Consider the following 14,441-nt stretch of genomic DNA (forward strand, 5'->3'; position numbering starts at 1 on the left):
ATTTCCTCTTGTTGAATTATCGAATTTTATTCCCTCTATGTGCTCGTGCTTATATTTGTGCTTACACGCGTGTCTGTATATACAAAGTTCGTCAGAAAAGTAATGAGATCGGTCCTCTAAAAATATTTGTACGTAGAGTGGCTCGTCAAAGTATTTAGACGCCGAACATAAAACATTTTTATGAATTTTATTATGTATGATTTACCAGACACTGTGGAATTTCATTAACGCAATTATATAACGTTACTCGACTGCCATTGATCAAATTTGAAAGCAATCTGGAAATATATATAGAAATCACAGAACATCTATCGCAAACGTGTATATATTATAGTAAATGATTATTAGATTGGTGCATGTTAAACGTTGAATCTAATTGAGAAATGTTTAAACGAATTCGTTAGGAAATTCAACGGAGTTCGCAGAGATTCGAAAATCTGATTCACGTGGAATCATTCATAGAATGCATGGAATTGGAGATTAATGAGAAGCGCAGTGAGAAATCTAATAATACCAATGCGAATTTTTATCTTATCATTTATGAGATTTTTATTATAGAATATATGGATTTTTCATGAAGCACGTACTATTTATAGAATCGTAAAGATTTAATGTAATATTCAATAAGTTCTTAATAACGTTTCAAGCTTATCTCATCTTCCCAACTGTCCTAACGCTTACGAACACCGATATGCGAGAATCATAATTAAAAGGAATACAAGACGGAAGTAGGAAACGGTCTTCGGCGATGTAGAGAAAAAATTCATGCGGATTGCGGACTTTGTAAGGCTAATTAAAAAAAGACGTGGAAAATACGTGTACGCGATAATACGAAGACGTGGTGAATTAATAGTTGGATGACTGGATGAAAATATAAATTCATAGAACACTAGGGAAAAAAAGAAGAAGAGAAGATAAAAGCAAGAATTACTGGCTACCATCGGTGTTATTATAAAGGATTTCCTGCAGAGATAGGAAATTACGAACACGGACGAAAATTCCCCTTAACACGTTGTCCGCCACCGGTGGTCATCGATAACCCACGTTAAATTATACAGACCGATGAAGATAAAATAAATGTCTTAGACTTCAAAATTACTAACAATGTGAACGACACAGATTTCACACAACGAGATAGAAGCGAAGCACGCGCTTCCAGGAACTTAGATTTTAGATAACGTCGGGAGGAAAATGCAGCGAATGCAATACGACATCTTGAAAAAGCTAAACGTTATGACGTATTATTTTATTGTATTTATTACTATTTATTAAATCTATTGTTTTTCGATTTTGAATGGCCTCCAGCTTTCACTTTAGCGTCGTATTAGGTCATACCATAAGTTCGTGCCGACCTTTGTGTATACATTTCATATGTTAAAGAAAAAGAAGAGAACTTTTATCGAGACGGAATAATGAAAAATGGGAAGAAGTTGTACAACGAGAGGGGGATTACATTTTTTCATGAAACTGAAAGCTATGTAAACAATCTTAACATATATAACCGCTGGAAAAACGGCACGAACTTATGGGATGACCTAATACATCATCTTTACGCCATACACCGGTACTATTTTTCTTCTGTACTTCCAGATGGCCGCTATGGCGCGGTATTTGTAATGTATTTCAATCTATTGCGGCTGCCACGGTGCGAAAATATATAATAATATATAACAATAAAATTGGCACGATAGCCAACGTGTTAAACGATGAAATACGAACGCGCGCGTAAAATGGAGCAGAACGTCGTAACGCAACGTAGAATCGCTATTTGGGACTGATAATCGACTAATTGATGGAAATAAAGGCACGAAACGTGTTTCCCTTATAGTCGTATAATTCGCTTATAACGTTTTTATGCGCTGCCCGTTTTATTGAAACGCAGTTATCGGCAGGTAGCAATATCGAATATCGATACTCTTACGCGGCGCGGATGTGCAAGGTGGCCATAAAAAGGCGAACAAAACGCGGAGGTTCGGCTCGTAAACGATATATTCATACATCGTAAATATGATACCGATACGGGCCGTCCGCGTTTTGCATGTTATAAATCGATTTTACACCGAGAACCGATAAAACGGGACGCTTAACAGGATCGTTGTTGTATCTCGAATAATGTACTCTTCGCGGTAACAGAGAAAGTTCACAAAGAGAGAGAGAGAGAGAGAGAGAGAGAGAGAGGGAGAGCGAGAGAAAATGTTAGGGGTTGGTGAAAGAGGCAGAGAAATCCATTCGACAAATAGCCGGCTTTATACGGCAGCAATTTAAAAAAAAAAAAAAGAGAAAGAAGAAGAGAAGGGCATTTATCGTAAAAATTTGCAGGCTTGTTGTACATCGAGCAAACTGAAACTCTGGTCGAATGGAGGTTTTATTTGACCTCGATTAAATTTAAAGGATACCTCAAATTTAGGAATTTGGTTTGCTTAACTTTTTGCGGTTCGAGCAACATTTGACATTCCAACGCAATTTGTTCTCGATAAAATAAGGTATATTTTTATATTTTTGTGAGTAATTACATATCTACTTAGAAACCAGGTCTTACATATCAAAATTATAGCATTAGAATGGTTAAACAAATTCATAATTTTTCGTAGAATTTCCTGGAAAAATTAGGAAAAGTTCATAGAAGTGACTACACGTAGAATGCTTTTCTTCTCGCGTTATGTATCTTTCCTATATATTTTTTTCTTAAATCACCTTTCGCCTACGTAAGGATATTTTTGATACAAATTTTATGCCTTTGGAATTTCCCTTATTATAACAAGGTTCGCTTATTTAACATTAAATAATTCTTATCGAACTGCACGAAAAACATTGCTTAAAAAATTACAATTAAATTATACGTGCTGCAATTTTTGATATGGTCTCTTTGTATTTAAGAAAGAGCAAATGGAATTAAAAGCGATGAAAGATAGCCGTAGTACTCGGATTGAATTCACGAGACAATTCCGTGATGGAACAGGGAGCAAAGTTCAAAGGGATACTCGCGCCGTGTAAAAAGGTGGAAAGTTTTCGATCGCGAAATAAGATTCCATTTGAAATTTAGATTCCACGTCGTATCCAGGGAACCGTTAACGATTCTTAGAAAGAGAAAAGGCGAAGGGGAACGTCACTAGACTTCCTTGAAATTGTAAAATATTTTACAAATTGCAACGAACCTGGACGATTTACGCAATTGATTCTAACTTGACAATTTCGACGATCATACTAATTGACCATAGAAGTTGGACAATACACCTTATTGTTTGCAAGTGTTTGATCGCTTCAGTGGATTTGCAATAACAATATATTATGTGAATTATATGTATCAATTATATAATGAACATGAATTATATATAAATTTTATCAAAATGTACGAATTAATAACAAATTAGTAATTAGAGGCAGTTTATTTTATTTTCTTATAGAGTTAGTGAATCATAAATTTCAGTTGTTCTTAATTTGTAATTCTAATTTGCAACTGTCTGAATTTATTGATATTACTAGTTGGTAAATTATTGTACAAAAGATCACAACTGAAGTGCCTTTCAAAGTATCGTAAAAGAATGAAACGGGATTGAAATTCCAAACGAAATTGATTTTCAAAGCCAATGGAAATCAATTCATCCAATAGCTACATTTGCACCATGAGAGCGGATGAAACGCTGGTAAAGAAACATTATTGCCCAGAGCCAGGCGCATTTAGATAATTTCTATCCCGATATCGGAAAAGAACGGTCCCGTAGCAAAGGAGACACTGGGAAAATTCGAATCGATCCAACAGTCGGAGGCATTGTGACTTTGGTTAAACTTTCAACTACGTGGAAAACCGCAATCTAACCAAAGATCGATATCGTGTATATATAGGGTGGACCAGGAATCGTGGTACAATCGGCGAGAGGGCGATCCTACCTGAAAAATTGTCGAAAATATAAAATCAAATTTGCTCGTTCGAAACGGTTCATTCTCGAGAAGATGAAATTTAAAAATTTGTTTATTTTTAATAGCTAGAAATCACAGCAGAAGAATATCGTGCGCGTAATCATATAAACTCGAAACGTTATCACGCGTTTCATGTTTTACAGAGGCACAATTTTAAAATGCAATATCTTATCAATCGATTTTGTATTAGCAATTTACCTCTTCTTATTCGATCTTGGTATTAAACGTTGTATATCCTGGTATTTACGTACATCTCAAAAATATTTTTATGACATTAAGACGATTTGTTACGAAATTTCATTGATGCAACAGCTGTTTCTAGAATTGTGTTTCTTCATCTTTGCATCTAGCCTTCTTTCCAGTTACGTAAATGTAATTAAAGTATTCCTTTCTATTTAGTTTAGAACAACTTCCATCGAACAACGTTGAAATGACAAAATCAACAAATACTTACAACACGTATATTCGCCAATATTTTTGCCAATAATCTTCGTACACTGGTCTTGATACGTGAATTCGATTTCGTCGAAAATGAAGCATCGTGTGAATTTTTATTCCACGTTTTCTGCGTATTTTTTTTACATAGAGGAAGATTGTACTGCGATTACTGGGACACACTGTATAACTATATCTAGCCGGAAGAGAGAAGTTCAAAGAGCAGAGTGCGCGGCGGAAAGTAATATCTGGCAGCGCGAACTTACGCCGCAACGGGCGTGTAATCGCGCTTTATATCTTATCAGGATTCTGATGCGACGGTGAATTATGTAATTGCAACGCGCTTTTTCCCTTCCGCCGTCGCGGGCAAGCTCTTTTTGAACATTGAAAACCTCCACGACGAAGAAAATGTTTTTTCCCACCCCCCCCCTTTGACGGTCGCTCAAGGCTTGATATAGAAAAATTGTGGATAAAAAGTTCCCCGCTGGAAATTGCAGAATGGTGGACCAACCGCGACGACGTCGACGAGGACGACGACGACGAGGAAGAAAATACACGTCGACCTGACTATCTTTTTTTTTCTCCCTCCCTCTCTCTCTCCCTTTTTCACCCCTCGACGAAAGGGTGAGTTTGGAGAAGATTGGAAGCGCTGAATGTTTCCAGGCGAAATGAGGTTTTAATTAGCGCGACCCCGTATCACGATGTTGCTCGAGGTAATCCAAAGATCCAACGAAAAGAAGAAAAGAATATCATCGCTCGCTCTGGGATTTAAATTTCCTCGCGATTTTGTCCCGTGTAATTTAACCGGGCGCAATTGTTTCGTACGAAGCGAGATAGGATAATCCCGGCATTAATTCCGCGAAAAAGTCTTCCCGCCAGCGAACGACGAAGAGGCTGAAATTTATCTCGTACACGGAGAGGGCTTATTTTCGGCAAAATGGAACAAAAAGAAATGTATTAGTTCTACTTGTTTGGCCTTAAATTAAATTTGAAATCTATAAAGACGTACACGGCTCGTGTTTGTAAGTATCGAGACACCGACTGCTTTCATATGTGAGTCTAGTTTGTTCATCGATTAATCGAAAAGAATGTTGTATTTGTAAAGAGGAAAAGCTTCCGGAAGCTATTGAACTATTGGAAGAATTAATAATATAATCAGTTACTGTAATTAATCGAAAGACGCGGTGAATGTAGACAGGAAAGACTTATTAGTTATTATATCTATTGAAAAATGACAACATTTTAGCTAGAAATTGCTGGATAAAGAAACGTTGCTCGTTCGTTCCGCTGGATTATTTGGATCGTAACGCGATTAAAACGTAGTTAGTTAGGTTAATTGAATTGCTAATTAGGACGATGAAGCGTTTTCGAACTTTGTCACTCGCGACAACACTTGCATAATTTCTTACGTCAAATCGTGTTTGCTTGGTAATAATTGCCAACGGCGAGGAATAAGGTCTAAGTAAAAATAACAGATTCATAAAGTCTCAACCTGTCCTTGTATATTTTCGAAGATGATAATGAAGCGATCATAAACGACGACCAGTTTTCCATACATTCTTTAAAGAGTCGATGGTAATTGAACGATGAAATTGGAAAATTCGGCCAAGTGAAGTTAATTTGGCTTCCGAAAAGCTCAACCGAGACCTCGTCTCCATTCTTTTCCCTAATCAAAACCACCGTAGCAACGTTAATCATCTCGTAGCATCCGCGTCTCGGAAATAACTGGCAGCGAATTATTTAGCAATTCGTAGCACTCTAACAGGCCCGCGTGATTCCCATCGACTTTAATTAAAATTTCGTCTGGAGTAACGAGCTTCGCCACACTGTGAATCGCAGCACGGGGCAAGTTTCGTACAGAAGTGGAACGTTTTGGGAGCGGACAGAACGCGTTTCGAGCGACGGTGAACAGCAGAGAATTTCGAGGGAAACAGTTCTCTTAGAGGAGAGGGAGAGGGAGGGAGGGAGGGAGGGAGAGAGAGAGAGAGAGAGAGCGAATAGCTTCGGGCAGAGGACGATTATTAAACGCACGAAATTACTGTTAATACAGTCGACGCGAATGCATCGACTTTAATTGGTATGCGCCGAGTACTATTAACGTTTTAATTAGCGGCGGACAAGCCCGATACACGTCGACCGACATTTCCTTTCGGCGTTCGCGATCGATGCAGTCGCATTACCCGCTAAACGTTAACATTCTATTTATGGAACAAACGCGATTTTCCACCGTTAACATGCAACTATTACGTTATCGAGCAAACAGTCTTGAAAACCGTTCCCAATGAGTGAATTGTAAAATTTTGTTCGCGATATCGGACCATTCACACGAAAGTACGCAGATAGTAGAAATGACGAAGAAGCACGATCTCTAAGAAAATAACTAAATTGAAACGAGGATTGTTTATAGGGAACGCTGTAAAAGCGTAAAAGAAGTGAAAGAATTTGAAAGCAATTTCCATTTGTAAATAATTACTAATAACGTTGAAAGATGATGTACCATGCAATGTAGGTGCCATTGAGCCATAAACATGCCCGAACACATGGACATTAAATATCACCGATTTTGTAACAATTTTTACTTGAAGCATTATAAAATATTCTTTTGAAAAAGAAACGAGAAGAATCATCTTGGAAAAATATATTTTTCGTCCTTTGTACGAGTTATTTAGGAGCAAACAGGACTGCTACTTATTACAGTGCTGGCAAATTTAAATGAATGGCACATTTAACGCATATAAATGGCACAATTAAGAGGTGGCACACGTAGGCTTTTCTACAGATATTATTTTTTTTTATCGATAAACTTCGACTATACTAACGCAAAAATAGAAAATTTTGTGACGCGCGTAGATTACTATACGCATAAAGTTTTATAGTAATGGAAACAAATTAAATTTCGAAAATAATTTTAGGTCGAGGAAGTTTTTTTCTCTCTCCTAAAACATTCGATGTTTGATATTTACCTACATGTCCTCGACTATAAATTAAATTTAAACGAAGATCTTAAATGAAGAGTTTCCTTCAATATTTTCCCCAGTAAATTACTTTGAATATTTTATACATATATTTCCATACTATTTATTCGTATATTTATTCTGTACCCTTTTGTAGTTTTATTATTCTTTACACACACGTACAGTGAGGGTCAGAAACGCGTATACACGCTCAGACAGCACCACATTTATTCAACAATCTTTTGTACATGTGACATAAATTGAAAATTGAAAAATCCGTAGTCCACGTAACAACTTCCACAAGGGCAAAGTTACAGTACACGAAAATAAAGAAACTCGGGTTCGTGTTCAAAGTGCACCTTATTTGGCGAAATATTTCCTGTCGTCGTCCAAAGTGGCCCCGTTTTTTTTCTGTGTTTGCATACTGTTGCATTATTCGCAGGTTCGTTGAGTACTCATGAATAATGATTCGACCGAAGCGTTAGAGGGAAGAAATTATTTGTTGTGCCGTCAAGGAACAGCAACTCGAGCATTCACAAAATACCTTTAAGCGAACGTAGGCGTTCGAAATACGAAACTAAACTTCCTACTTTGCAACTTAACTTTTCCCAATTTTGAAGGAGATCTAACAACTGTCGGAGGAGCAGATAATACGAAAAAGTATATAAAGCATCCGTAGTACAGTGCTTTCTACAATGCTTGTAACTGTAGGTAAAACAATTTTCCACCAAGCTTCTGCTTTTTTTCATTGCATTCCGAGATATACGAATTTGCATAAGAATCTGTCCATTACACGTTGCTTAATCCCTGCTCCGGGACTAGATTGTTTTTCTCTTATTCGTCTTATCTTTCCACATTCTCCGATTGTTACTCGTGCGAGAATTGTTACTCGGTTTTCAATGGAAGCGATTGTAAACGTTCTACAGGATATTCTATGAGAAGCAAGATTGTGTTACATCGCGATTTGCTACAGCAGAAGGGTTTTGTGGGAAAAAGGAAAGTTACTCGCGTCGTCGCGTTGAAACGTTTTTTCCTTGAATGACGAGTTTTCAGCTGGGTTTTCGTCGGGAAAAAGGGAAGCTGTTTACTGCAACGTTAGAAGTTTTTTAATTGATCCAGTGCTTTCTCGCGTGGCAAGCCACGCTGGAAAGAAGTCGCCGCGAGGTTGAACTTTTTAATTAGTCGCGAGTTTTAAAAATAACGTCGCTTCTCAAACCCACTTTCTTTCTTTTTTTCTACAACGAAACAAGTTGAAAGGAATTAACGGTACATGGTTTTCGTGAAGCAAACGAGAACCGTTTTGCTCCCGTATTTTTCGTGCATTCGATCGCAAATAAGGACCACGTACGAAGAATATGCTAAGTTCATTAATGTTGATTTTCTGATTTTGATGCCGCTTAACGAGTACACAGAACGATTTTAACGTGACAAAATAGAAGATGAAGAGATTCAATTAGGTTGTACTTACGTATGTCTTTTAAGAATGACTAAGAAGACGAAGAAATTTTGCCGAAGCCCAATGTCGCAATTATTAAGACACATTTAAAAAATATTTCGATGCGTTCGAAATATTTTATCGCTACGACGAAAATAGCATGGAAATTTTATTTAGCTTCAAAGCCAAATAAAGAGACAATTTTGCTGGTGTAGGAAAATATGAAACGCAACTTATCGTGCGTAACTTGTCTTATAGTCTTCGTACACATTTTTATATTGCTCTCAAATTTCACCAATACGATCGTGACAGTTGAAACTCGTTACTAGACCGGGGATTTTTATGTATTTATGCAAAATGCAACCGAAATTGTAAAAACGTACGAGATGCCTGCAGTAAACAAAGATATATAAAATATTCAAAGTAGAGTAATAATAAAAGTATTGGTCATGGCTTTTAACGCGTGAAACGAATCTTCAAGCTGTGTCCATAAAAATATAAATTTTCATAAAAATCCACGCTATACCCGTTACGGTGCTAATGAAACTTCCAAATATTTCCTGCAACGCAGGTAACATATTCCCAAACTCGTTGAAATACCTTCGTGAGCCACTGTATATCCGGCAATCTGGCCAAAGGAAAATTTGTTCCATCTTCGACGACGTAGAGTCGAGAAAATTGAGAGCAAATTCTATTCCCCTGGGTGGAAGGACGACGAGAAAGAGTCCAATAAAATGCGCATATAAGGGAAGCTATAGAAAACGGGGACGAGTGTCTGAACATAAAACGAATGCAAATTTACATACGTATGGTGAGGAAGACACGAGAGAACATAACCGATAATGGTACTGGATTCATGATCCCGCGGATACATAGCAAATTTCATGGCACGATGCAGCGAGAAATTAAATCAAATTTCGACTAACTATAGACAATCTGTAGACGGACGAGCTATATACAAATGCCGTAATTTACTCTGACATTTATTCGCTAGAACGGGAATTTTTATGAGTTCAGGGAAAATCAAAAGACGTAGAAATATACATAATACGCGGGGAAAATATAAATAAAATATCCGGTATTCTTTATATTTTATAAGTTCTTTCAGCTTTATTCATAAAAGTACGGATCTGCAATGATAATCCGCTATTCATCATACGTTATACAAAACGATGTATGTATATTAATCTTCTGATATTCTTTTACAGATGAAGGATTTCTCTTTTGTTAGATTTCTGAGAAATCATAGGTCGAATGTACATAATTATTCGTAATTATTCGACACGATACAGATTTTATATTTTATTTCATTTGCACCGAAACAATGAACGTTGGTTTTACCGTAAAGTGATTTTTAAAATGCTTGATATCATTCAAGTGCACACGTCATATTTTATTTGACGTATCAATACAAATTTAAAAAGCCATTGTTTGTTAATTCGTGTTTGCAACAGTGCATGAAAATGTGCTTAGAAACTGTCGGTGTCTTAAACTGGTGTCATTTTTAAATGGCACTTTCCTATCACTAGATAATTTCTTAAATTTCAGGAAAATACAAAAGAACGCTTATTCGTTAAATGTTAAAACTGCTTTTCTCTCTTGAAACTAAAGAAAGATTGAGACATAAAAAATTCGAGAACCGCCAGGTCAGAGTTAAATTTCAATTATTGAAGGAATATTCATCGACTATTCGTTCTGTCCTTTTCTTCTTCTATCCGCAATGAATTATCCTCGGAGAGAAAAAAAAAAGCAACCAAGGAAATGTTCGCAGAATTTCGTGGAAACCGTCACGAATAGAGACACGAATAAAGAAAAAAGAAGTTACGAATTTTCGTGTAAAATGCAAATAAGCGTTCTCGAGGTTTCCACGATGCGGCATTAAACTCCGGATAAAGTAGAAGCACCAGTACAAACGAAATTCTGAAGCGTACAGGCCGAGCTGGAACGCGTTTCCTTTCCGGGACCCCATAAACGGGCCACTACACGGTGCACAAGGTGTTTCTAAATCGTCGCGTTACGTCCACACATTCTCGAGCGAACGTCCCGCGATCTTGGATCATTTTACCTTCTATTTTATATCCAAGACCTCTCGATCGTTATACACAATTTATGTACAACCTTATCTTCTTTTCAACCTTTTCACTCCGGACAAAATCATTTAGTGGCCCGCATGCGGATCGAAAGACAGAAATTGATTGGATTAGCGATGTCAAAGAATGATATCGAGTCAAGCCCTCATGACAATTTAAATAAAACGAGTAACAGCCAAAAAACGAACGAACAATGTGCACGCTGTGATTCCACATTTTATTTAGAAATTTGGTACAATTGAAATTAGAAATCCTATGTCTTGAAAAGTTGTCAAGTATACGTGTATTTGACTAATTCCGAATAGGAATGGACCATTGATGGAAGATTATTCTACATGCGAACATAAGTGGAAAATGTAGAGTAAGATCTTTTTATGTCGGCTTAGTTCTTGAGGAAATGGAATTTGAACATTTGTCAAATAGCATGTACCCGACTAATCCTCGAACTAATAGTTCGAACCCAGTTAAACATATTCAAACTTTATCTTCTCCGTAACGAAGCTTTAAACGAAAAATTATGTTCGAAATTTCTTTCAGAATTCCATGTATAACTTTATCCGACAATTTGTAAAATGCAAGGCTAATTCTCGGTTAAACACGTTCGAACGTTGTTTTCTCGAAAACAAGGCCTCAAACGAAAAAGCTTCGTTATACATACCCGACTTGTTGTCGCATGTAGAACAATCTCCTTGTCAATTTTCCATTCCTGTCCAGTGGGATTAGACAAATGCGCGTCCGCTTGGTAGCTTTTCAAACTCGATTTTCCCGGAATTGAAACCTCCGAGGCAATTTTGCTATTCCTGATTGTGCTCTTATTTCGTGCCATAGAATCCCTCTAATTTCAATCAGCACAGCACGAGTTCAGGACCATGTTATATACACGAGGGAACCGAAAACGAAACAAGACTGATTTATCAGCTATTACATACCTCGGACAAGGAGTCCTCCATCATATCGCTGGTATCTCTCATGACTCCCAATGGAAACTAGCACCGACAACAATCACTCAACGCCCACGTTTTATCCGTTTCCTCCTCTGGGCCTGTATCTTTCACTGTCTCTGTTATACGTTCCTCTCTTCCTCCTTCTTCTCCTCCACTCTTTCTAATATTCTCAAACTTCTCTGACCGACGAACAAGCAACGAAAAAGCCCGCAGTTTCTGACTTAATTTGTAGGGAAAAAAAAAGAAAAAAAAAGAAAAAAAGGAAAGCGATCGGTCACAGGAGAGACTCCAAAAAACGCTCTTGTCACGAGCACATTGTGCCGATCGTGTTTTCGGAGCGTGTTCGTTTAAAACGCACGTATAACTTGGTCGTTGGATCGATCGTATCGCAACGTGTCACTTTCCTCCCTCTTTCTCCACTACCTCTCCCTCTCTGTATTGCCCTCTATATGCTCCTCCGTGTTCACCCACTCCGTTTCCCTCTAACGTGTTCTTCTCCCGCGGCAGACACGCACAGCTTCCGTTTTCCAAGTCGATTCGACCGGGCTCCACTTGGAGTTAGACGACGAACGAACGGGTCCCGGCGTCGTTGATCTTTTCGAAAAAAAAAAAAAAAGGGGGTCGACGATCCGAGCGTGGCGAGCTTGACGAGCTCACGAGTGGATCGCGAGTCGACCCATCGGTGAACGCGGCTTTCGAAACACTGGCGAGCGCTGTCAGGTAAAGCAAGGGAGCAGGTCGACGGACAGCCACCAGGCAGACCTGCCTCCATGACACTGGTCCCGTCTTCCTCTACCCTCGCGCGATCTCTCCCTTGCACCGATTGCTGCTTGCAGCTGCCTTTCCTCCCCTCCGACCGACCATCCCCTCCTTTTCGCTCTCTTCTCTCTCTCTCTCTTCTCTCTCTCTTCTCTCTCTCTCTTCTCTCTCTCTCTCTTCTTCGATGAAACCCTCTCCGTCTTTTCTCTTTTCTCGGCCCCTCCTCCGCGTTATTCCTCAAATTCACCCTCTGCGTTCCCCTTCGACTGAAGATTCTCTCGCTCATTCTCATTCTTACACGAGAGTCTTAATACTATCTTTTTCTATATTCCCCTCTACTCGGTCGTCCAGCTTACATTTTCCTACCACTTGCCAGATACTGGTTCCGTTTCTCTCTGGTTGATAAGTAGATACATAGCTACTGGCTCCACTCCTCCTTTCTTTGGATACTCGCGCGATCCCCTCTTTGCGCCAAGCCGAGCCTAGGAGGAACTCAGCCACCGATGAATCGCGACACGATGCAAGCAAATGGCTCGATCTGACCGCGGATTTCAAACTGACAACGTGTTTTGGCTGAGCCGCGGGATGGGATTGGTTGGCGAGCAAAGTGGATGATGGTTAGCTGGAGGTAAATGATCGGAGGGTTGCTGGGGCTCGAGCAACTTGGGGAACATTTCCAAGTTGCGAGATTTAGTTTGTTGTATTGTTCTTGTTCGTGGAAGATTGGTTTACGTATTACGATAGGATAGGGTATTCGCGTGTTAGAATGGGATATTGATCAAGTTCGTAAATTGAGAAAATGGAACAAAGCAACGACGCTACGAGTATTAGTTTCTTGACGTTTATCTCGTGAATTACTGTTACGCGAATCGTATATTGGAATAGCCTTGAAATTGATTTTTATGTAATGTACAAGTGAATTATTAACACGTGTATAAACTGGCGTGATGCTATGAATTAAATGTAGGAAGCTAATCTTTTCCAGATGTCTGGAAACCGCGTTTGAAAACGAGAAACACTGGACTCTGAAGAAACTGTGTCACAGTAAGAGGAGAACGTGGAACGCGAATTTCGAGCGAAAAAAGAGAGTTCTCGCGGCACTACAAAGCTGTTCACGCGTGCTGGCGGAGGGCGATGCAGACGAACAGCTGCTATTTCACCTGTTCGATATATTATTTAAATGCTTCACCTGCCGCGATGTCCAGATACCGCGAGATAAGCGAGCGGACGTTTCCTGCTTTCACGATGATACCACGATATCGCGACCTCTTCGCCGTCGCTTTTTCATTAAAAGCTTTTTAGCAAATGCCTCGTTGAAATCGAACGAAATTGATCGATCTGTTGTAATTCGATTTTCTCCCGCTTTGAAAGAAAGAGGGTGATCGGCGAGACACCGGGTACTGACTAATTTTAGCTCTTAAATATTCTTTGAGCATTTAATAGTCATAATCGTTATTATTATTCTATTTTTATGTATTTTTTATTAATAACATTATTATTATTTAAAGATTTATTATGCTTTAGGGATTATTACTCGTAAATATTAAGTATCGTTCGAGTTATGGATGATAATTTATATCTTGTTGCTGAAATTTAAGGTAATTTAGTTTAATTAGTAATGAAATTCGATAAAATTAAGAATTCCAAAATTAAGTAATCTAATCTTAAATCGTTATGACTCCGAAAGTTGCTTCACTACCATGATTGTCAAGAATGTTTGACATTTTGAATCGTTTTATCATTAATTCTCTCCTTTAATGTGCTTAACGTTTCTTTCGTAACATGAAAAAGAAGCAGATTAAAGTTATCTGTTATCGTTCTCAAGTAATTACATTTCCTTATCAGTTAGAACCTTACTAACTATCCTGTGTATTATCGAAGGAATGAAGCGAACGAACAAACGAGA

At 38.3% G+C, this 14,441-nt stretch overlaps 1 protein-coding gene across 1 annotated transcript in view; it reads right to left on the bottom strand.

The window, feature by feature from the left end:
• LOC100644905 overlaps positions 1-12,575 on the bottom strand; it is a 35,961-nt gene extending 23,386 nt beyond the window's left edge. The window contains exon 1 of the mRNA XM_012316155.3: positions 11,762-12,575. Within this exon, the coding sequence (XP_012171545.1) occupies positions 11,762-11,803 (42 nt within the window). The 5' untranslated portion in view covers positions 11,804-12,575. The remainder of the gene's footprint in view (positions 1-11,761) is intronic.
• Positions 12,576-14,441: the final 1,866 nt, after the last annotated feature.

The sequence above is a fragment of the Bombus terrestris genome, chromosome 14 (genome assembly GCF_910591885.1).
Source record: "Bombus terrestris chromosome 14, iyBomTerr1.2, whole genome shotgun sequence".
Taxonomy (NCBI): Eukaryota; Metazoa; Arthropoda; class Insecta; order Hymenoptera; family Apidae; genus Bombus; species Bombus terrestris.